Genomic DNA, 23992 nt, shown 5'->3' with positions numbered 1-23992 from the left:
TAACCATGAAACATATATTACTTCTGAATACTTACACTCCCCTTAGACTTTCCAGATCCACCAATAGGAGGTAGTGAAGATGATTTTGAGCTGCAGGAAACAATAATGGTATTTCAGGTTTAAAACACTTGGAATGTTCTCAACATCATGAATTATTGTGCTGAAACAGCCTATCTATTGCCAACAAACATAATGTCTTTATAAGGGTGCTTCTAGACGGTCACTATTTCCAAGTCCGATTCAATCACGTGCTGGCAAATCCAGGTTGCACAATCAAAATCAGTTTGCTGCTCTTGCGTAACAAACCCAATTCCCCCAAAATGGACTTTCTGCAATGAGGAAAGTGAGAGGCAAAATGCACTGCAAAGTGTGAGTAACAACTGACTGAAGTAACGATGGATAACATCCACCCAAACAAATCAAATGGATGCTAAATAAACAGAGAACACAATTTAACCACTGCACAAACTTTCTGCAGATGAATCATGATGAATGCTCAGAATCAGGTCATCTGGAACAACCCAAGGTATTTAGAAGCAAATGATTTTGTGGTCTATTTTGCAATTGTCATACATTGGAAGGACCCTATATAATATAAGAAATTACTGAAAAGCTAGAAACCATTTCAAATATTCACAAACCATAGTCGTCATCTCAAAGACCAACTGCAGAGGAAGCAGTTACATGCAGTTACATACAATGCTCTTTTATTTGTGGTCTAATAAAACACTTGTGAAGGACAGTAACTTTTGCAACTAGGCCACAATAAATTTGTTCAAGAGGCTATGAAAAATTAGGAATGGAAAACTCCTCAAGTGAGAACCGTTGATTTTACCAGTTTATTCAAACAGGAGCTCTGATCTATCACTGTGTGAAGGAGGTTAGAGTGAATTAAGCTAGCTTTAGGGTATCTTCGCTCTGTCAAATGAAGCAAAACCCTTCTTTATCCTCCTAACCTGTTGCTTTGGGTCTAATTCACTATATGTTTTTGTCTGTGCAAGTAATCATAACTTAGATGCTCATATAAACAAGCAAAACATGTGAACTAGGCAATAAAAGAAACAAATACCAGCACGAATTGCAGCTGCACTGTGTAACTTTTTCTCACCTATAGAACCCAAAAGTTACAAAAATCCCATCCACGTCAAAAAATGGGCTTAGCTGCAGTACACACCTGGATTCATGACACTGTATTATCATAATTCATGTTCATAAATATGGCTAGCACAAAAACCCGTTAAACTTACCCATACGATCTCCTCATGGTGGACTTGGTGAACAGCAATTCACTATAGGGCAACTTCTTAAATTTGTCTCTGCCAACCGCGACGTAAAACTGCCCATTCTCCAAATCCATCCCACTCTCGACAGGTTTTCCATCTAAAGTGTAGAGCCTGTAAAATATATGAGCACTTTCCTTTAGCAACTGAAATAAATAACCCACACCCTTCAAAGAGTGAACTAAGCACTGAGATGTCTAGTGGTACAGTGTGAGCCCTCTTCCAGAAGAGAGAAGAATTTGCCCTTGGTGCCCACTTTGCCCCATCAATGGAACAATGTCAACTAAACTGGAAGGAATTGTCTGAAGAACCACTAGCAGGGCTCCCACCAGTTGTGTGTTAGGAACACAGAAAGCTGCCTTATACTGCATCAGACCAATTAGTCTGTCGTGCCAACTGGCCGTGGTTTCTCCAGGGTTTCAGCCAGGGCTCTTTCCCAGCCCTACCTGAGTTTGGTCCCAAGCTGTAGAGGAAACAAGCCTAATACAATATGTCTTTTCCAATGCCTTTCCATGTAAGCTTTATCAGTACTCACTCTGTCCTTTCTCTTAGAAACAGTGACAACGCTTCTCGTTTTTAACAACAATTTTTGAAATTGGGGTGAGCTGTTTCTTTAAAAGCATTTTTCAGTTGCTTAATATTGAAACCTCTAAGCTCAGTCGAACTGTTGGCTTTGAGGGGTGCAGGATTGCTAAATGCATATATTGCTGATCTAACAACAACAACAACAACAACAACAGTGAATTTTATTTATATCCCGCTCTCCCAGGCCGAAGCCGGGCTCACTCTCTATAACTCTGAAATTTCAGGTTTCCTGGAATACCTTTTTGGGGAGGGGCGTGTTCTATCATTTGCAGAAACCAAACTTAGCATTTTGCTACCACTTATGTTATACCAAACAAAAAGGCAAATCTACCAGCATCTCTTAAATATCCTGGGAAGCTCTGTTCCACACCTGCACCACTAATAAGAGCCACTAGATGGGATGGAAGGCCAGTTCATCTATAGTGTGCTTTAAAATGCTGATGGGAAATCAGTGTAGTTAATTATTCAGCAGTCTACTGGTCAAAACCTCAAAGAATTCAGCAAGTGTAAGGCCCCCTTAAAGGAAACGTCACACTTTTAAGTACTTGAGCTCAGAGTGCAATAATTCTTCCACATAGCTCCATACTGATCATTGACTGTGTTGTCCACTTAAACTTTGCAATGTGCTCCTCGGATCAGAAAAGCTCTGAGTTTATTAAGAAAAAATACTGACACCAACACAGATTGCCAACAAAACCCATTTAGAACTGGCCAGATTTTGAGACATTCTAACTGATTTGTTAAAATGTGCACGTCTACTTGAATTTCCCATAGCCTAACTGGGTTATTGTGCATGTAGCTAAACTACTGTTTGACATGCAGTCACAGAGCATTCACTATATGTACTAGTAACCCTTGGGGATGTTTCCCATATTGAAATGTTAGCTGATGGAAATGAACCCGAATGTCACATAAGATTAAAAAAAAACTGTGACATGAATAAATTTATTTATTTATTTCACAAAATTTCTAGATGACCCTTCAACTCAGACAAGTGATCGCAAGGCACTTTCCAATTAGTATAAAACAACATTAAATAATTCAACAGTAAAATGCAATCATTAAACCCTATCATTGGCAAGACACAACAGTACAGGATAAACTTCTGAAGTTATTAGAAAACCTCACTAATTTCCTCCCTGAATTCAGTAGAGGACATTACTTCTTTCTTGCTTTTTAAGCAAAGAAAAAAGGAATTGGCCTTCACCAATTTTGCTGCAAGTTTAAAGTGAAGTTTTACACAAGGTAGGTTGTGATGGCAGCTGAATTTTCAGCGAGTTTGCATAGTATAGGAGCGAGTGTTGGACCAAATCGCCAGTTGGCCATGAAGCTTAATGGACAGCCTTAGAGCCTGATGTACACAGCCATGAGCTCCTTGAAGGAAGGCAGGAAATAAACATATGAATCATTATGAATGAATGAATGAATGATAAATAAAGTCATAGAATAGAATCATAGAATCATAGAGTTGGAAGAGACCACAAGGGCCATCAAGTCCAACCCCCTGCCAAGCAGGAAACACCATCAGAGCACTCCTGACATATGGTTGTCAAGCCTCTGCTTAAAGACCTCCAAAGAAGAAACTCCACCACACTCCTTGGCAGCAAATTCCACTGTCTATAGCAAGTGAGACAGAAGACTTGTTTGTCCCAATGAGGTTAGACAAGTAGGTAAGATTTTAGACAAGTACCGTAATGTTTTCAAAAGATTAAGGGGAAATGTGTGTGCGTCCTAGAGAGTGAATGCAGGCTCCTTGGCTTCAGCGATAGCAACGCGAAGCCTCCAAAGCACAGAGGGAGCGCTCCCTCCGTGCTCCGGAGGCTTTGCGTTGCTTTCGCTGAAGCCTGGAGAGCAAGAGGGGTTGCGCACCGACCCCTCTTGCTCTCCAGGCTTCAGGGATAGCCGCCTGAAGTCTTCGGAGCGCAGCACGAGTTCCCGTTGCGCTCTGCAGGCTTCTGCAGACTCTCCTGGCTTCAGCAGAGAGGGAGAGCTGTGCAGTGCCCCTTTAGCCAAGCGGGAGGAGAAATGGAAGGGGCTCCGTTTCTCCTGCCGCTTCGCTGAAGGGGCGCTGAGCAGAGAGGGGGAGAATTTTTTTTTCTTGTTCTCCCTCTCTAAAACAAGGTGCGTCCTATGGCCTGGTGCGTCCTATAGAGCGAAAAATACGGTATATTGGTGCAGAGGTAATACACCATACACAGGTTATACTGCAAGCAGATGTTTCCGTTTTTATTCAGCTTATGCAAAACAAAACTCTCTCACATGAGCAACCAGTTACCACTAATTCCCAATATTGCCACAGTCAGGGACCACCCATCACTGGAGCAGTCACCATAAACAGGGTGATGCAGCGCACCAGCCATGACTCAAGCAAACATAAACACGCATTTCCCATGCTGTGATTTTTATCACAGATATGATTGATAGGCATTCTTCCATTAACTGGAATTATAACTGAGGGAACAGCCCTTAGACACTGGAGTTCACATGGTCAAATGGAGCTTGTGTGCATAGGATGAAGGTTCCTTGGGAATTACAACTTCTGCAGCCCAATCTAAACAGTCCTCTGCTTCAGGCGGAAGTGGCTGTAGGCATGTGCAAACTACAGGGATGTGCTCAGAGCTGTCAGGCTGGAACGTCACATCCACTTAGCAAATTTGGCCTGCAAGGGAGCAGGGAAATGAGAATCTGGCCCACCAGCCAGATGCAGTTCTCCACCCCTGCATGGTCTGCCTGCATCTCTGAGGCATCAGAAATGTTGCATCAGTGGACAGTGTGGTGGGGCAGTGGCACTAACCTCACCTCCTGGCAGGGGAGTCACTGCTGCTTCCTGGAAGGGAAGTGGGAGGAGCAAGACAATGGGGAGGGTGGCAACATGGAAACACACTAGCAGGGCCAATCCAGCACTCCTACTGGTACATTTGCAATGCCAACTTCCCACCACCTTACCCCTCTCAGTAAACAACAGCAACACTGCTGCCGGGAGGTCAAGTAAGTGCCCCCATTGTCCACAAAGACACTTCCGACCTCGGGAGGAGGTGGTGTTGCGGGCTTCACGTCCCCAACACATGCGCGGGGGTGGCTCCCAGCCCCGCACCATCTGGGGAATCCTCTGCAGCGTCATCCCCTGGCCAGCCAATCAGCTGGCTCAGGGAGTGTGGCTTGCCGCATTTAAGGCAAGCGCAGCCGAGGATCTCCCTCTTTGGCCGCTCATTCTTTGGTTTTTCACCTACCTCATAGCAAATCATCACAACTTTCTCAGTTTTGGCAGTTAGGCATTGGTATGGGTATTGTTATGTAGCTGTGAGGGGAGGGGAGCGCCATCACCTCCCCCGGATAATGAAGGGTAAAGGATTCCAGGGGGCGTGACCCCATCCAAAGCCTATGGAGGCCAGGGCCCAAGGCACACCCCTGAGCGGTGACCCCGGGGAAGTGCCTAGTTGATGTGCATCAGCAGGGCTCCCCCTGCTGGTGTTAACCCTTCCTGGTCTTCAAGCAATCAGGCTGAAGCCGGATAGTCGGATAGGACCAATGCCTAAGCCAATACCGCTCATCACCTGTAACCAATAAAGTTGTGGCAAGTTTTAGACCATGAACCTAAAATAACGGTGCCATGTGTCTTTATTCCTACTGGTGGAAGGCAGGAACTCGCCACGCAACTGAAATGTAATGCACAAGCCGTGCCATTTGTATGGCTACTGATGTGTGTAATTGAGGAAAAAGCCCACACTAATGTTCAGATCAGTCTTGGCTGTACTGAACCCTCTAAACGTTGCATCCATTTCTTTAATGAAGAGTTTTTACGTTTTTCAGAATCAATGGCCTTTACTGGAAGCTAAGCTAATGATAGTTCAGCTACCACAACCCACAATAGCTAATTTGTTAATTATTAAACAAGCAATGATAAATCGTACTAGCTAGCTCAATGTGTCCTCTAACGTTTTAAGAAATCAAATGCAAAAACTGGATTTACAGGAAACATGGAAAAAACAAAAGGGAAGAAACACAGTGTGCTGTACAAATGCCTCTCAAGGTAACATGCTTTACCTTTTGGGTTTTCTCAAACAAAAGTTCTTTTCTGGACCTGGACCAGTTTGCTTTCAAAGCAGAACTGGAAAACCCCAATCCAGATGCACACCATCCCTGTCTTTCAAGTGCTGCCCCAACTGTTCCATATTGAGTGGAAAGATCTCTAAAAGGGGTTTCTAAGCCTGTTCATATGAACGCAGGGTTCCTGGTCTCTTGGAGACTTCTGTGTTCCCTTCAGACCTTCACACTGAACATAGAAAGTCAAGGTGACTCACATGGGGCAGAAGTGTTGGGGACAGGGCAGTGTGCCTCTGCTGCCCGCTTCACTCTGAATGTCTGAATGTGGCTTTTGACTTACTGTGAACAAGGGAATGAAGAACGGTGTTCAAGCAAAGGTGAGAAGGCGGAAGCACAGAAGTCCTAGAATAGTTTGGCCATGGGGAAGATCTAAGCCAGGGGTCAGCAAACTTTTTCAGCAGGGGGCCAGTCCACTGTCCCTCAGACCTTGTGGGGGGCTGGACTATATATATATTTTTTAAAAAGTACGAATTCCTATGCCCCACAAATAACCCAGAGGTGCATTTTAAATAAAAGGAACATTCTACTCATGTAAAAACATGCTGATTCCTGGATTTAGAAGGCAATTGGGCCGGATCCGGCCCCCGGGCCTTAGTTTGCCTACCCATGATCTAAGCCAATGTGATTTCCCCCCAAGCACTGCCCCATAATTACCTGAGCCTTTGTCATAGTCATGCACACGGGGCGACCCAGGTGTGCTCAGGCACACAGTAATATTTATTCTTATTAAAGCCTGGAGATTGTGGTGAGGAGAAATTACGGAGCGGAAACCTAAGGATTTCCCAGGCTGCCTATATGGCAAGACACTACTAGCCAGCGGCAGCCGATGCAAGGCCGCCAATACCACTTTCAGGTACCACTGCAGAGCATCAACTGAGCAAATAGTTCATGCATTTGCTGGCAGCTTCTACCAAGTAGCAAAAGGGCTGAAGCCCCAGTTTATTCTGTATATGTACAACATTACAGCACTTTCGCCCCTAGAACTTGGTCCTGCTCAGCTGCACCTTGCTAGCAAAAACCTGAAAGTTTGGTCATATTGACAACGTGTCATTTCATCTTACCTGTGCACAGCGCCACTTCTGAGTGTAACCTTTTCAGTAACCATTTCAAGAACATGATCCCATTGATTCAGTGCTCTTCTGGGGATGAAAAGACGCACGGCCGGGCTTATGAGGTCACCATTAGCAATCAGGCTAAGAAGAGGACAGGAAAAGTTGCAATCAGTTGGATGTTCTTCAAAATAATGATGCTCAAACTGCCTATCAGAAAACCCAACTTACAAAACAGTGCAAGGCTCCTGAAGAGGCTTTCTAAACCGGGCAGACACATTGATTCTGCTGTGGGAAACTGGCTTCACCTGAAAGATTTAAAAAATAAATAAATCAGCAACTGATTCTGTCTCAACTTGTCATTATGTCAACTTTTAAAATCTTAACCTTGTTCTTCCCAGGACCAATTTTCTAACAGAACCTTGAGCATATTACATACCAGTCTGATTTGTAGTCATGTTTTATTTGTGCTTTTGTTGACATTGTGCTTTCCACTTTCTCATCAAAATCCTTAGTTTTTCTTCTTCATCGTAGTTATTTCTAGCCACGACTTCCCTGAACTTCAAAAGTTAATTAGTGCCTACCGAATTTGCAAGTGGTGTTGCTGAGTCACAGGAAATTTGGCCTCCCAGTGTCAGATCTGCTAATTTCTTGGCTGTTTCTCATAGTCCATGTTCAGTGGCTTGGAAAGAAACCTATCTCCCATTTGATACCAGCCAGGAGGCTATCAAGCTATATCCACCTTAACAGCTCCTTGTGTCTAAATGAGGCAAAGTACTGGTTTAGACATAATACTCTGTAAAAGCAGTCCAACCCAGTTCAGCAGAACATATCTGAGCCTATTAATCCTATAAATCCTTTCTGTGCCATGTTTAAAGATTTCCTGTGTTAGGGAACAATCCAACCCCAAAATCCACAGGGACAAGAGAGTTGGGAAATGGTGGATCTCTGGCATAAGCATCAGATCCCGTCTGACCTGGAGACGCACCACCATAGTTTCCCTCTTCCCGGCAGAGCCAGGCATCAGCTGGCTGAACCAAAACCCTTATGCCAGCACAAGCACCCCAAAAATGGCCGTCTCAGGGGAGTGGCAGGCAGTGTTGGTAGCAGGCCAGAAGTGCCAACTTGGCCCCACACCGTAGATGCCTGGGGCCATGGGTGCCATGGAGTGTGCATGGCACTGGCACCAAAATTTGTGGGTGCCCAGCCTCCTCATGGGGAATTTTGTGCGGGCTGGGTCACCCGGGTGCCCAGGGAGTTGCCACCTATGTAACAGGCTGTTTTTGCACCCACCACAAAAAGATAAGCAACTTTAATTCTTGAATTAGAGCGGAACCATGAACTGGAAGCATGATGTTCCAGGGAAAGGGAGAGATTTCCTTAGAAAGTGTTCAGAAACTAGCAATATTTTTCAGCACCCTAGCTTTTCAGGAACTGCTAGAGCTTTTGCTCTACGTAGTGGGTCACAAGGACTATGTGTAGAAGTACTTATCTAGACAGTAATGGATTCCAATGATGATTTATTAACTATTATTTCAATTTATATCCCACCCTTCAGAAAAGAAAACCACACAGCCCACTGCTTCTACACATATATTCAGATGCACTTCTGAGCCCTTTCAAAACTTCCAGGATGACACATCCTTGCACTCAATTCTCATACTGACATCCAGTAAGCTACACCTGCAGTTAAAATACACTCAGAACTACCCACTTACGGTACCCCAGTAAAAGTTTCAGGCAAACTATTACAGAATTTGGACTGCTAATGGGGCAGCCTGGCACATCTAACCAGTGGGAAATCAAATCTTTTTCTAGATGGTGTTTTGTATGTGACTTCAGAGGATGGTTGCCTTCTAACATTGAAGATAAAGAAAGACTCACTAATCATAAAGAACAAGCCATTGAAAAGATTCCCTGAAGTGTGCAATTAATTAGTTTCCTCAAGCTGATGAAACCTATCAAAGCTTCTCGACAGGATACTATGCTATAGAGTATGTTTCCTTCTTGAGTCCTTGTGGAAATAATCCACCCTCGCAATGATGTGGGGAGGTCAAAAAATACCTGAAGGGGTGTATATCTTCCAAATATAGATGTTGCAGCAATCTGAGTTTTAAATGAGCCTCTAATCAAAGAGTCATTAGTATTTTTGCACTCCTTTGGTGCGTCTGGAAAACAAAACAGTTCCATTCTAAAATAAGCCAATCATTTGGGAGTGCATGGTGTGACCAAGGCATGTTATTTTTTCTTTTGAGAATAATTACAAAGTTATGCTGATTTGTTAAGTGTGTTACAATGGAATGCACATCATTATACAGACAAACAAAAACCACACCCCTGAAACACACAACTATCAAACAACAGGAAAAATGAGTGCATTACCATTTCAGGACCTACTGAAATCAAGAGACACAAATAAGTCCACTGATTTCAGTTGGTCTACTCAGAGTAGAGCAGAGACATCACCTCGCCAACAAAGGTCATATAGTTAAAGCTATGGTTTTCCCAGTAGTGATGTATGGAAGTGAGAGCTGGACCATAAAGAAGGCTGATCGCCGAAGAATTGATGCTTTTGAATTATGGTGTTGGAGGAGACTCTTGAGAGTCCCATGGACTGCAAGAAGATCAAACCTCTCCATTCTGAAGGAAATCAGCCCTGAGTGCTCACTGGAAGGACAGATCCTGAAGCTGAGGCTCCTATACTTTGGCCACCTCATGAGAAGAGAAAACTCCCTGGAAAAGACCCTGAGGTTGGGAAAGATTGAGGGCATAAGGAGAAGGGGACGACAGAGGACGAGATGGTTGGACAGTGTTCTCGAAGCTACCAGCATGAGTTTGACCAAGCTGCGGGAGGCAATGGAAGACAGGAGTGCCTGGTGTGCTCTGGTCCATGGGGTCACAAAGAGTCAGACATGACTAAACAACAACAACAACAACAACAACTCAGAGTAGGCATTAGTTGGATATGAGCTCATTCCATGATTCTGGAGTTTACACTGTGATCAGGTAAAAAAATCAATTTTCTGAGAATTAAAGAGATTAAGGGTGAAATATGCCCATACATATTTTCAAGTAAATATGTAAAGCAACGAACTTCTCTCAGAAAAATCTATTTTCTTAAAAACAAAACTTTAAACAAAAGTTCATATACACTATGATTATCCCTTTTCATACAACCAGTGAACACGTTAGAGGGAAGGAAGAGCTCACAGCAAATGACCCCATTCAAAGTCTCAGTTCATTCATTGGATCTTTTTTATCAAAGCCATACAAGTTATACTCTCATAGGCTTTGTTTAGAAAATCAGATGGATAAATCGGTTAAGGAGCAAGGACAGCATTCATCGGTTCATCTGAAAAGAGCAATTGGTTAGCCCTAATACAAACAATATTCAGCTAACTCTGCAGCTTTCCTGATTAAGTAAATATTTGCTTAGACATTTGTCATTTTGGTTACAAAAAGAGCTTTGTTTTCACAGATTTGATTATACCAAATACCAAATATATGTTTGCTTATAGCAGATACTGCAGTGAGTTCTCTAAGCCTGCATCTTGTATGTGTTTTCTCGTAGAGACAGACAGATTCACATATTTAGGCCTCCTGCACTGCCCGTAGCTACATACTGTTTGCATTTTATTGAGGCTGGGAGATCTGATGCCAACTCTGATAAACACACGGGGATTTCTCCTGTGCCATTTCAGAAGAGGAAAGGGAGTGCTTTGAGTTCAGTGTGGGGATGCAGAATGTGCTCTTCTGCCCCACTAATGGTTGAATTATTCACAGGCAAAACAATCAACTGAGGGGCAGCGTGTAAAACACTTGTGGTTGGATTACTCTTTTCCTGAACATTTTTGTTTTCAGAAAAAGCACAAACAAAAGACTTCAGACTTGAATAATAATACAGTAGTAGCTCGGGTTAAGTACTTAATTCATTCCAGAGGTCCGTTCTTAACCTGAAACTGTTCTTAACCTGAAGCACCACTTTAGCTAATGGGGCCTCCCACTGCTGCCGCGCTGCCGGAGCACGATTTCTGTTCTCATCCTGAAGCAAAGTTCTTAACCCGAGGTACTATTTCTGAGTTAGCGGAGTCTGTAACCTGAAGCGTATGTAACCTGAAGCGTATGTAACCCGAGGTACAACTGTAATAATTTTATTATTTATACCCCGCCCATCTGGCTGGGTTTCCTCAGTCACTCTGGGCAGCTTACAGCACATAAAAAATGGTAAAACATTAGCCCTTAAAAATATCCCAATACAAGGCTGCCTTCAGATGTCTTCTAAAAGTCAGATAGTTGTTTATTTTCTTGACATCTGATGGGATGGTGTTCCACAGGGCAGGCGCCACTACTAAGAAGGCCCTCTGCCTGGTTCACTGTAACCTCACTTCTTGCAGAAGGCCCTTGGAGCTGGACCTCAGTGTCCGGCCCGAACAATGGGGGTGGAGGCTTGGAGGATCAGTAGGGCAGGGGAATAAAGAGGCTTGACCCTGCTAGGCTCTTTCCTGTTCCAAATTGCTCACTCTCTGCTCCTTTTTCCCACAGGGCTGGGAACCAGTTTCTTCCCCCGCCCCCCGCCCCCTGAGTGGAATTACAATGGAGGAGATTTTGAGCAGAAAAATGGATGGCAGGCAAATGGTAAAACAGCCCCTTCTCCCCACCTGTCCTCAAGAATCCAGCTTCTTTTGGTTGTTTTTCCTTTTAAAAAAATTGTATCGGGAGGGGGATGATATAACTATGTAATGTGATATTTTGGGCATGAGCTATGATAGTTGATCAGTGAATGGTGTTTCTCAGATGAACTATGGCAGCACACTAGTCATATGACCTCCATGCTGATGTCTAATGATCTGCAAACTGCCATCGCTTCAGGTTGCACAGTAAATATAGTTTTTTTAAAGGTTTAACACTTGAAGACCATGGTCCACTGGTATTGCCTGCCACAATTCAACCTGTGTGGTAATATACTGAACTGGAGGCTCCATTGCACACATGCCCTAAGTTCCAGTTTCAGGTTTACAGTTCAGCTGCTCATATATTTATTTACAAATCACCACAATACAGCATTGTCTGGAATACGATCCCCTCGGGAACCACAAAGTAAAATATTAACCAACGTGGAATCTGTAATTATGTTAAGGATCTCACATCACCGCAGCCTTTAATCGCCTGCTTAGTAGACAGATCCTTAGCATGCTTCAAATGATATCAATAACCCAAAGTTACTCAGCTGGATAGAATCAGTTGGACAGGCTCTATTTACCTCAGCTGCACAGGCTCAAACTTCAACACAACAGCTTGCAAATCATTGGGATTTAAATGTATTAATTTAATTTAATAAATAGGACTCTCGGTTCCTAGATTGCTTTAAGCAATGATCAGGCTGTGATCAGGAGATCCTCACAGCAGGTGACACACATGTTAAGGATCTGTCAGGAGATCTAAACCAGAAATTATGTGAGAAACGTTGAGTGCCCAACTCAGTATTTCCTTCATAATGCTAACACAGTGGTACCTCGGGTTAAGAACTTAATTCGTTCTGGAGGTCCATTCTTAACCTGAAACTGTTCTTAACCTGAAACCTGAGGTACCACTTTAGCTAATAGGGCCTCCCACTGCTGCTGCGCCACCGCCACGTGATTTCTGTTCTCATCCTGAAGCAAAGTTCTTAACCCGAGGTACTATTTCTGGGTTAGGGGTGTCTGTAACCTAAAGTGTCTGTAACCTGAAGCATCTGTAACCCGAGGTACCACTGTATGGGCAGCTTTTGCAGGGAGAAATCAGCAGAAGGGAAGGGATGTTTGACCCCCACATCCTTTAGTCCTATCTATCAATTTTCTATTGCTAATGTTGCCCTCCAGGGTCTGAATTTGAAAGCTAGGCCAAGAAGGAATTGTCTCAGGGAGGAAGGATTTTGCTATGGATAGTTGGTTAGAAGGGGGTGGGGGTTAAGTATGCTTCCTTCGCATCATTGATCCTCCCCTCTAAATTCCCTTCCACCACATTCCCAGTTACCTTGATAAGCAAAGGCCTGCGGCATGTAACTACTGTCAATTCTGATAGTTCAAATAATCTTCCATTGGGAGGAGAGCAGGGAAGTGATTGACTGGGAATCATATACTTATCCGCAAAAGGTGATTAGTTATAAACCACTATGAGTGCATATATGCAGGAAAGGGGCAAACATTTGACTTGTATCCATTCTACCACAGAAGTATAAGTTAGGTCTAATAGCAAGGAAATTAATTTTAGAAAATAAAACGGTCTCGCTTTCCCTACAGCACAACAAGACTGCACCAGTTTACCTGAATGAAAACAGTAGCGACAATAAAGAGATGGGAAGCCTACGCTCTGAGTTGACCTTGGTTTGCTGCCTTAAGTGCAGTGCAGGCCAAAAGTGATGAGTTACCACCATCTCCTCAGCTTGGTATGTTGGTGGAACAGGATACGACAGCAAAAATGGTAAGGGAGCCACTGAGCAAAAGACATGTCTTTGCTTGACACGCCACTTTTAGAGCTGCCAACTACTTAAATAACTTTTAGAATCACCTGCCTTTTTGCTGATCAGTAAATTAAACAGTTAAAAATAAAACACATTTTCAAATTACCAAAGCTTCAGTAAAGGCAACCTTTCGAAATACTGAAGGGCATGCAAAATAATTTACAATTTAGGCGGCAGTTGGGAGCAGGGAACCTTTATGATCCCCCACCCCTTGAGCCAACTGACAGAGTGACCACCTGACAAGCACCTGACCACATGATGACTCAAGGGGAATGCTAGGTGGGGGGTCCTGCCCAACCCCTCCTCCCACCCACCTGTCCTGCACCATGGGGTGGGAGGAGGGGTTCTGTTCTGCCCATGCATTTCCTATAGGAATGTGCTGGCAAAGCAGCATGCCACAATTGATCTCTCTGCTCATCAGCTGATGAGAAAAGACTTCAGTCCTGCTCTTTTCAGGGAACCGTTTCACCAGCGTGTGAAGCAGATCCTAGCAGGATTGAGGAAAAACACTGCCCAACAGCTGACATCACTCAGTGAGGTTAGCTGACAAGTGGGCATGGTTTTGGAAAAATGGGCTTGCGGACCATATTGGACTCCCCCAACAGGCCAAGATTAACCTGTGAGCTGAAGCTTCTCCATCTGTCATATCCCTTTACCTGGACAAGTCACATTGAATCAATGTTTCTAATAATTATTTCTAAGTAGACGGGATTGTGTTGTTAATGCAGACATTAACAATACCAGTCAGTGTCTGTAGAGTAATCCTTACTTACTTCTTTTTCATTCCATATTACAATTGACATGGAGGGTCAATATATATGTGTGTGCTTTATTTTCAGTATCACAAATTAAAATTTGCCCTTGCCAGTTAAAACTAGTCTCTTCCTATCGGTCACTGAAACACTTAATATCATTAATATCATCATTAATATCATAATCCTATGCATGTTTTACAAAAGTATGTTCCAGCCTAAACTTACTGAAGCTTGCAACTCTAACCATATTTACTAAGGATCACACCCCCACAGAATATTAGTACTGTAAAGTAAATTCCAAGTTCCTAGAGAATGGAGGAATCTTTTCTTAAATGTTTTCTAACTAGTAAAAGTAGATTTTTTTTTCCCTACATCACTCTGGGCACTTAGGTATGTAGGAGGGTGGTTCATCACTCCTCCAAATAGCAAGTTCAGTTGGTGAGAATTGCAGCCAAAATGGAACCACTGAGGAACAAGAAGGAGTTATCACCATGCTCATGGCGAACCCTGAAGTTTACAGTAGAAAAAGAAGACCCTTTTTAAATAGAAAAGAAAACCTAAGAGAGGAAACAAAACCCCAACCAGCCCAATGAGATCTAAGCATGTTCACTAACTATGAGAGGGGGAGAATAGGGGTGGAGGGTTTCATCTAGACATCATGTACTACCTCAAAGTTTTGTTTTTATTTTAGCCTCTGAAGTGTAGGTGGGTTCCCACATGGCAAGACACAGTGATAACAGCAAGAACCTTTATTGAACTATGGAACTGGACAACAGGCGCAAAGCAACTGCTTATATACATTTCTGGAGGCCTGGGTCACTCCCACTCTCAACGTGATTAGCTGTCTAAATTTCCAAGCTGCGAATCATAAATCATAGTTTAAGAACCAATGGCAGAGGCCCAAATCCTGAAATGTTCTGTGATTGGATATCATGTATCAAATCAGAACACAGGGACTCAGAATCCTTAGTCCAGACTCAAACTCAGGTAAACACAGACCACTGAATATATAACAGCCTCCTTCTCAGGCTCATCAGGGAAAGACGTTAGATCTTGAGCTGAGGACTCAGAGGCCACTGGGCAATCTAGTCCCCAGCCTTCCCCTCCAGTCTGATTTTAAACCACCCCATTCCAAGAATATTCTTCTTGCTCTAGTATTTATCCCTCTATTTCTGTGGAATGGGGCAACTTAGAAACAAGCACCATTGCATGTGTATTAAATATATTTTGAAAACATGTTGGGAAGATGACAATAAAAATTCACTAGAGATCACACAAAGAATAAGGCTTGAGATATACCTAAAAGATGCATATAGGCTTCTGTTTTGTGCGCCAAGAGCTACTACTCTTGAGTGCCCAGGCTCCACTCTCTCTGTCTAAGGGTCTGAGCCTCAGAGGGCCTGGCAATCCTAAATAGGTAATCAGATCTACTGCTAAATTCACAACAAAGTGATAACCTACAACAAAATTGCTTCTATAACCATCTGCAGCTGTTTCGCCACAATACCACCAGAGATCAATTTTTTCAGAGGATGGGAGGGGGGAAAGCAGGCTGAATTCAGTCCCTCCACCCTTGTCAAACCAGTAATCACTACTTTTACCAACAGCTTTACTGGGGTTGTACATGCAAAGTCTCTGTTGCTGCACAGGAGTAGGAAGTAGACTACAAACGTATACGTGGATCAAAGCTATTGTATATTATGATAAGTGTCCTACTATGGAATATTCAGAGTATATGCACTGAAATCAATGTGTCTGAAGTGAGATACCACCCAATGACATTGTATGTAACCTTCATTCTTATACCATGATAAACCTTATTCAAAAACGTTTAGACAATTTAGCAATTTGTCAATAAAAATCCAACACGGGTACTTACATCTTCCAGTGCCAACTGTTGGCAAAAAACAAAATAACACATTTAGCATGTTACACTCATTATCATCTGTTTATTTTCAACATATATTTAAAGCAGGTTGTTTTAATATGAATGGATGCAGTGACCTATCTGATGTGGTGAAAATAATTTCTGTTCATCAGATATAAAACTGGCTACACTGTTCTTTTATATGCATGGAAACTGGTCAGTTATCACTATTTATTAACCCAGTAAATATCTTTATTCTCCATCTCTCCTTACTTCCCTGTTCTATTTTGCCATACCTTTTCACAGAATTTATGTATGTTCCAGTCTAAACTAAAATTACAGCATGACTGTTGGGTTGAAAAAGACATTCTAGCCCTACTAAAGCTTTTATGTTGAGATGATGAACAATATTGATTTTCATTTTCCAGAATTCCACTCTCCACCTCATGCCTAAAGCAGCATAAATTCCCACGAGAATCAGCAGCATTCCACCTCAGCTTGGTCTGCTGATCAGATGCAAACTATTTCTAACCTTTTTTTTTTGTATTTTCTCTTTTGCTCATTGTGCACATAAATACACAAATACACACACCACTTCATTTCTTCCCCCACCCTAACATGTAGCTTTGGCTTTTATTTCTGGTTCCAGAGACATCAACAAGCTATTAATGCTACACCAAGGCCAATGGGGTAATCTCTTCACCTCAGAGGGCAAGATAATATGAAGCACAACGAGGTGATTTGGCTTATACTTGCGTATATAGTTTTAAAAATAAACATGAGAAGTCTGCAAATACTGTGCACCACTACTATACCAATTAGCTTTTGCCACCCTGGGTTCCTTTGGGTGGAAAGATAAGATATAAAATTAACAAATAAACATGCAATCAATAAAATAGACTGAGGCAAATATTGTCAGGCTTTGAAAGGAAACAGCCTACTTCATCTCACGTGCTTAATGGTAAGGAGTACTTAAGATTCAAGCAAATTCTATTTTGGATGATCTACCATTACTGTATTTGAGCTCTGCACCCCTAAAATTGTTAGCTCACACTGTTTGTCGTATCATATTTCAGTTCAAACTCTTTACAAAAAGCAAACTTGGATTTATAGTACGTCTAGAGGCAAATTTGTTCAACATCCTCTTTTTGTTGCAGGATTAAGGATGTATATATCTAAACGGAACCTCAATTTCCAAATCTGATTCTTCATAAACACATTCTACCTGGACCTTCTTATATTTTGAAGATTTCGTTGCAGCAGCGCATAGTAAGTTGATCAGCTCATGTAATGAACCATGGTTAGCTAGGGCAGTTCAATACAATGGTCTATTATATTCAGTCCTCCCTGGTAAACGGAGTATAAATATTTGCATTCCCTTAGGACAGACTGTGAGGTCAAGGGAACCCAAAAGTCTGATTACATGCTCTTACTATCAGGTTGAAAGGCTATCAGGCAAATGAAAAAAAAACCAGAGAGTGTAAAAAAAAAGTTTTAAAAAATATTTAGAACAAAGGAAAAGCTTATTCAGTTTATGAAATCACTGTTCTTTGCATATGATTAGATTGCCCCCAAAGCAATAACAGGTTACTCCAAGTATGTGGATGTTTGCATCGCTAACAGAAGAAATCTAATCTCTCTTATCAAGATTTCACAGACTGATCTGTAAGTTAAACCCTCTTCTCACCCATTTGCATCTTGTTTTTACATATATGCATAGAGAGAGGGAGAGAGAGAGAGATGTTGGCCTACTCTTTGGTTACAATGACAAGGACAAATTACAGAAAATGAGGAGGTCTAAGCAAGCATATTGCCAAACATAGGAATTAATGTCAGATGTCTGCAAAACATGCATATAAACATTCAGTAGACTACACAGAAACACTAGTTCCTTTCTCCAAGCTGCTTAACAGCAGAGCTTCTTCTCCACACCTCCCCTGTCACAACCATAGCCTGTTTCCTTCTGAGCATGCATAGGGAGCTGTATTAGCATGAAGTACAGGATCATTCTGTCTGCACATGTGTACCTCTGCAACCACTTTGCAGAAATCCTAGGCGTATGCCGGGTAAAAAGGGTTATCTGTGCACACAGACATCCTTGTACCAGCGTTGCCTCTTGTTGGGACTGGACTGGACTGTATTCATTGGTATAACCACAGATTGGCATGAAGAAACATTTTCAACACAAAGGCTTCATTTCCTCATACGTAGCAAACAAGTCAGTGGTGGGTGGAACGACGGGCAAAAAGTGGGTGGAGCTACATATTTACCTTTGTACAGTAGCCTACATTCCAACAACATAAGCCACATGTTTCTATACCCCTCCACCATCAGGGAAAGCTAGAGGCATTATTGCAGTTGACGGACATATTCTCACCAGGCAAAAACACCTGAGTGCTATTGTGGGACATGGCCTGGGGAGAGTTCCAAGGATGAGACAGAGATGCCTGGAGGGCCACATTCAGCCTCCAGGTCCAAGGCTCCCCACTCCTGCTATACACAGAATTAGAATGTTTGGCCATTATCTTTCTGAAGGACACAGTTGCAATTAGCAAAACATGTGTAAACCAGAAGCATCATCTTTGTTTTCACAGGCTTTCTGGTCAATGTTGCACTGAATCCTCAAGGTATTCATTTCAGAAGAATAACAGTGTTTGTATGGCGTGTTGTGCTAATTAGGTTACCAAGATACTAAATATCAAACAACTTGGAGAGCTATGCTCTTCCAGAGTTTTGAGATGCTAAATCCAGTGCTTCAGGAGCCGGGTCACTCAACCAGCAAGAAATAAAGCTATTGGTTCTCCTATTTAAGTATGAGTCGTTTTTATTCTACAATACTACATTCCCATAAAACACAATGGATTGCCCTTTTAATAGAACGCAAATGCTTCATAAATCAACAAATCTTATTTCTGAAATGTTTACTTATCCTAGATAGTAAAGTTGTCAGCACATACGGTAATTTACTTCACTATAACTATAGGTGATCCCTGTTCTGGATCTTTACACCAACCTCTTAAAGAAAAGATGTTCCCAGGACAACCCTCTACACGCCTACTCTGAAGTCCCACTGAGTTCAACGCTGCTTAAAAGTGGGCTTTGGAATGCTGCCTAAATTAAGAAGACTTAAGACACTACTGAAAATGTATTTCATGGAATGTGAACATACAGTGTGCTTTGCAATGAAAGACACTGTAAAACAAATAGAATTTTTTACATGTCGTTATCTAATGGCAATGACTGAAATTACTGCATGGGGAAATCTTGATTCAGTGAAGATTCATTTGATATGCTGTCCAGTCCTGATTCCTCCTCTAGCTACCACTTAATGCAATAAAAAGAGTTCCAGCTAAACAATTCTACTCCTCTTGCTTCCTCAAAAGGAACAAAACGGTATTGGGGGGGGAATAGAATTGTGAGTTCTGAGTTGCACAGGACTGCACTTCCATCTAACCATTTTAGTAAATATATGTGAGGCTTAGATAACACTAGGGTTGTACATATTCAATACAGTCGTACCTTGGTTTGCAAACACCTTGCAAGTGGAACGTTTTGGCTCACGAACACCACAAGCTCGGAAGTGAGTGTTCCGGTTTGCGAACGTTCTTTGGAACCTAAAAGTCTGCTGCAGCTTCTGCAGCTTCCGGTTGACTGCAGGAACTTCCTGCATCCAATCTGAAGCCGCGCTTTGGTTTTTGAATGTTTTGGAAGTCGAACAGACTTCTGGAATGGATTCTGAGGTGCCTCTGTACATTCGCCACACAAGTACAAAAACTATTGTACCATTTGGCACATCACATTCTTTTTTCTTAAATCACTCCCTTTAGACTTGGAAATTTATACCTGAATCCTATATATTTATCCTGGGCGGGGGGGGGGGGCGATATCATTTATTTCAATGGAACCTACTTCCAGAAAGGAATGTTGAAGACTGTAATGTAACATAGAGGAGAAGAGACTGAGGAAAATGTTCAATGAATCAGGCAGCTGAAAGTGATCAAAAAGTCATTTGAAACAACCTGCTGCGGCCAGATTAAGATAAAACAATCCTACCACAGATCCTACCCACATTATTTGGATTTCATAAACTCACAAGGTGCCTGCAGGGCTGATACTTCCAGATTACAGTACAGTGGTGCCCCGCAAGACGAATGCCTCGCAAGACAAAAAACTCGCTAGGCGAAAGAGTTTTCCGTCTTTTGAGTCGTTCTGCAAGACGAATTTCCCTATGGGCTTGCTTCGCAAGATGAAACGTCTTGCGAGTTCTTGCGAGTTTTTTTCCTTTTTCTTAAAGCCGCTAAGCCGCTAATAGCCGCTAAGCCGCTAAGCCGTTAATAGCCGCTAAGCCGCTAATAGCCGCTAAGCCGCTAATAGCCATGCTTCGCAAGACGAAAAAACCACTAGACGAAGAGACTCGCAGAACGGATTAATTTTGTCTTGCGAGGCACCACTGTACTAAAAGAAGCCGGCCAAGTCACTCACTACAAAATATGGTTAGTTTTTAAAAACACCCTAGGATCACAAGCCAAAGAGACATCAATGAAAATTCCTCCCTGCCTTTAAATGTCACAGCCAGTAGGATTCCTAAATATAAGCAAAACGTAAGAGCTGAACTGCAAAGGCAATCAACTCTACAAATCAAAGACAATGTGCATGTTAATCACAAAAATAAAAATGGTAAGGAAAGAGCACTTAAATTATCCTCACTTTTAACTCGAGCCTCAAATTAGCCTCTTTTCTAAACAAATCTAAGTTAAAGGTGTGTTAACTTGGGCGCTGTGGTCTAAACCACTGAGCCTCTTGGGCTTGCTGATCAGAAGGTTGGCAGTTTGAATGCGCACAACAAGGTGAGCTCCCGTTGCTCTGTCCCAGCTTCTGCCAACCTAGCAGTTCAAAAGCACACCAGTGCAAGTAGATAAATAGGTACCGCTGCAGCGGGTAGGTAAATGGCATTTCCTTACACTCTACCTTCCATCATGGTGTTCCATTGCGCCAGAAATGGTTTAGTCATGCTGGCCACATGATCCAGAAAGCTGTCTGTGGACAAATGTCGGCTCCCTCGGCCTAAAGTGAGATGAGCGCCGCACCCCATAGTTGCCTTTGACTGTACTTAACCTTCCAGGGTCCTATACCTTTTAACCTATTATGGCACGTACAAATGAGTAGTTTAGGTGTTATTATTTCCCTGTTTCTGAACATGCATCTTCATTCTACATTACACACTCCATCAAAAATTGTACTCTCTCTAGCAATGAAATCCATTCAAAGATTTCACTGACGTAAGTTTGGTTCATGTACTAAGCACAACATGCTGGTGGAATTAGAATTACTGATACTATATAATTAGTCTGTCTCACTTGCAGGAAATAATCACTGTAAAATATTAATTTCCTATTTTATAGCTGTGTTAAATGACCATGAACTATAGTAACAATTCTGTTAGAACAGTGCAGCCTGCCTTTCACTCTTCTTTACAGTATTTTCTCCAGGGAAATTGGTTCCGCGAATAAGACAAGGGATCCACAGCAACAAAGAAAAAACAAACACAAACAAATAATCCAGAAGACACTGGATTTTAACTTTAAAATAGATGCTGAGTTAGCATAAACTAACTAGAAAGTTCATATATCACACCAAAAAATGGTTGCCACTAATAACAGTTTTGAACTAAAATTATGGTCTGAGCTCCCAAATATTACAGGACTACAAGTTGCAGGGGTTTCCAGAGGCAAAATTAATTTGTTCTGTTTCCTGTAGTTGTGAAACATAATTAGGGTCTGTTAACAATGCTGGATGAAGCCAAGTGGTGGGAGGCACCAGCTGGGAACCCCGAAGGGAAACCCCCGAGGAGGAAGGCTCAGAGCCAGGGGATTGGTGGTGGGGCACTGAGGAGAGGTCAGAGGGAGAAGATTGGGAAGAGGGGCTGGATGCTGGTGGGGCAACAGGGTTTAGTGAGCAGTAAGAGCTCGTGGCAGAGAGCAGTTCAGATTCCGAGACTAAAGCAGGAGGCAGGGAAAGAGGCTGCTGAAGAATCCAGGAAGTCTCCAACTCCTGCTGCAACAAGCTCTGCTAACTCAGAAATAGTACATGCAGGATAATGAGAGCAGAACAGAAGCCAGAGGTGAGGAGGCATAGTTTAAGACTGCTTGGGAAATAACTAGGAGATGAGGAGCCTTAGAAAGGGTGGAAGGCAGGGACCTTCAGTCCTGGCAATCCTCCGGGAAAGGGTTGCTGAGTTGTATGCCGTTTCCTTGAATAGTTAACTTCCCTGACAACAGAGCCCTGAGTCTTTCATGCTGACCTGCGTCTGACTCCAACCCTGACAATCAGCTACCAATACATGTGAATGCAAAGAGTATTATGGCACATGACAAATTCATTGCCTGCAATCCACTTCATCAGATCATTAATAAGTTACTGCCTCTTTAAGAGAAACCAAGTGGAAGTCTGGGGCAAAGCAGATCTAGAGCAGTTGTGTTAAAAGTTTTAAGTGAATGGAGTTGTCTGTCTAGATCTCTCTCAAGCTGTTAGGGTGGCTCTTACAGTGTCTACTCAAAAGCAAGCACCACTGCGTTCAATCATATACACACCCACCCACCCGGTAAGTGATTTCAGGATTGTAGCTAATTCAATAAAACTTTGCTTTGTTTTCATTTCCCTAGACTCAGGTATAATACAGACTAATCCTAGTTTGTTTTAATGTCTAAATTACTTTACCTCATTATTTATTTCCATAGGCCTTTTCTTCAGTTCTCCAATGTCCAAGTAGCTGCAAATCAACAAAAGGAATATAGGTTATGTACAAGAGTAACCTACAGTGGTGTAGAGCATGCCTTCATGTTCAGGGTTCCAGCCAGAGAGTCATACCCTTTTACAGGAAACTCCATTCCATCTCACCTCCCTCCACCCAAGGCAGTCAGCATTTCACGTCCACCAAGTGTGCACAGTCCTTCTTGGACTGTTTGGTGGTCTCCACCAAATATACAAATACACACAGAGAGAGTGCATTTACATCTGCCAATCTTGGGAATGCCCCAGGCCTGCTGAATATCTCCCTTTTGTGCATGGGCGATGCTACTTTGGCTTCAAAAAGACCCACAATCTGATAGTGGTTAGATGAGTGCAAGATGGGGGGAATAATTCATATGTGAGGCATATTTATTAAACAAAAACATTCAAAGTACAGCCATATACACATCTACTCCAAGTAAGTCCAACTGAGTTTAATGGTCTTATTTCTGAGATAGTAAGCAAGCTATACGTTTGCAGCCCAGATAGTATAAACCGCCTTTAAATCCCAATAGTGTTCATCAGCAGACAGGGAGGAAACCCTTTGCTATCTGTGCCTGAGCAAATTAGAATGTTTTGCTAATAATAGTAAAGAAAATGAGAAATCAAGAAGCTGAAGAACCAAGAGACCCTAGAAGCCATTGCTCACAACAATTGAAACATGGTGTGAGTTCTACATTATTTTAGTAAAGAGGAACAGGGCACAGTAACACAGAGAGATGAATTAGCCATACCCTAAATCAGGCTTCCTCAACCTCGGCCCTCCAGATGTTTTGAGACTACAATTCCCATCATCCCTGACCACTGGTCCTGCTAGCTAGGGATCATGGGAGTTGTAGGCCAAAAACTTCTGGAGGGCCGAGGCTGAGGAAGCCTGCCCTAAATTAAGGAACTCTATAGTCTAAGCCAGGCTGCAATAATGGCACAGAAAAGATTGGTTGGGATTCTTATGTTTTGATAGGCACAGTTTAATGATAAAAAGGTAAAGGTAAAGGACCCCTGACAGTTAAGTCCAGTTGCGAATGACTCTGGGGTTGCGGCACTCATCTCGCTTTACTGGCCGA

General features: G+C 42.5%; 1 protein-coding gene and 1 long non-coding RNA gene across 5 annotated transcripts in view; one reads left to right on the top strand and one right to left on the bottom strand.

Moving 5' to 3' along the window:
* Nucleotides 1-23992, bottom strand: part of DCDC2 (doublecortin domain containing 2) — a 45659-nt gene that overhangs the window by 15272 nt on the left and 6395 nt on the right. For 3 of the 4 annotated variants that reach the window (XM_081873432.1, XM_081873434.1, XM_081873435.1), the window contains exons 3-8: nt 22857-22908; nt 16152-16166; nt 7250-7326; nt 7031-7162; nt 1248-1394; nt 36-90 (exon numbers count right to left, since the gene is read on the bottom strand). In XM_081873432.1, coding sequence (XP_081729558.1) covers nt 36-90; nt 1248-1394; nt 7031-7162; nt 7250-7326; nt 16152-16166; nt 22857-22908 — 478 coding nt within the window. The remainder of the gene's footprint in view (nt 1-35; nt 91-1247; nt 1395-7030; nt 7163-7249; nt 7327-16151; nt 16167-22856; nt 22909-23992) is intronic. The other variant, XM_081873433.1, reaches the window with a different exon arrangement.
* Nucleotides 16181-23992, top strand: part of LOC309348388 — an 84553-nt gene continuing 76741 nt past the window's right edge. The window contains exon 1 of the long non-coding RNA XR_014159381.1: nt 16181-17808. This is a non-coding gene — a long non-coding RNA (uncharacterized lncRNA). The remainder of the gene's footprint in view (nt 17809-23992) is intronic.

Source organism: Podarcis erhardii (assembly GCF_964252035.2).
Source record: "Podarcis erhardii genome assembly, chromosome: 8".
Classification (NCBI taxonomy): domain Eukaryota; kingdom Metazoa; phylum Chordata; class Lepidosauria; order Squamata; family Lacertidae; genus Podarcis; species Podarcis erhardii.
Note: the sequence above shows the minus strand (reverse complement) of the source record. Positions and strands in the feature narration are given on the sequence as shown.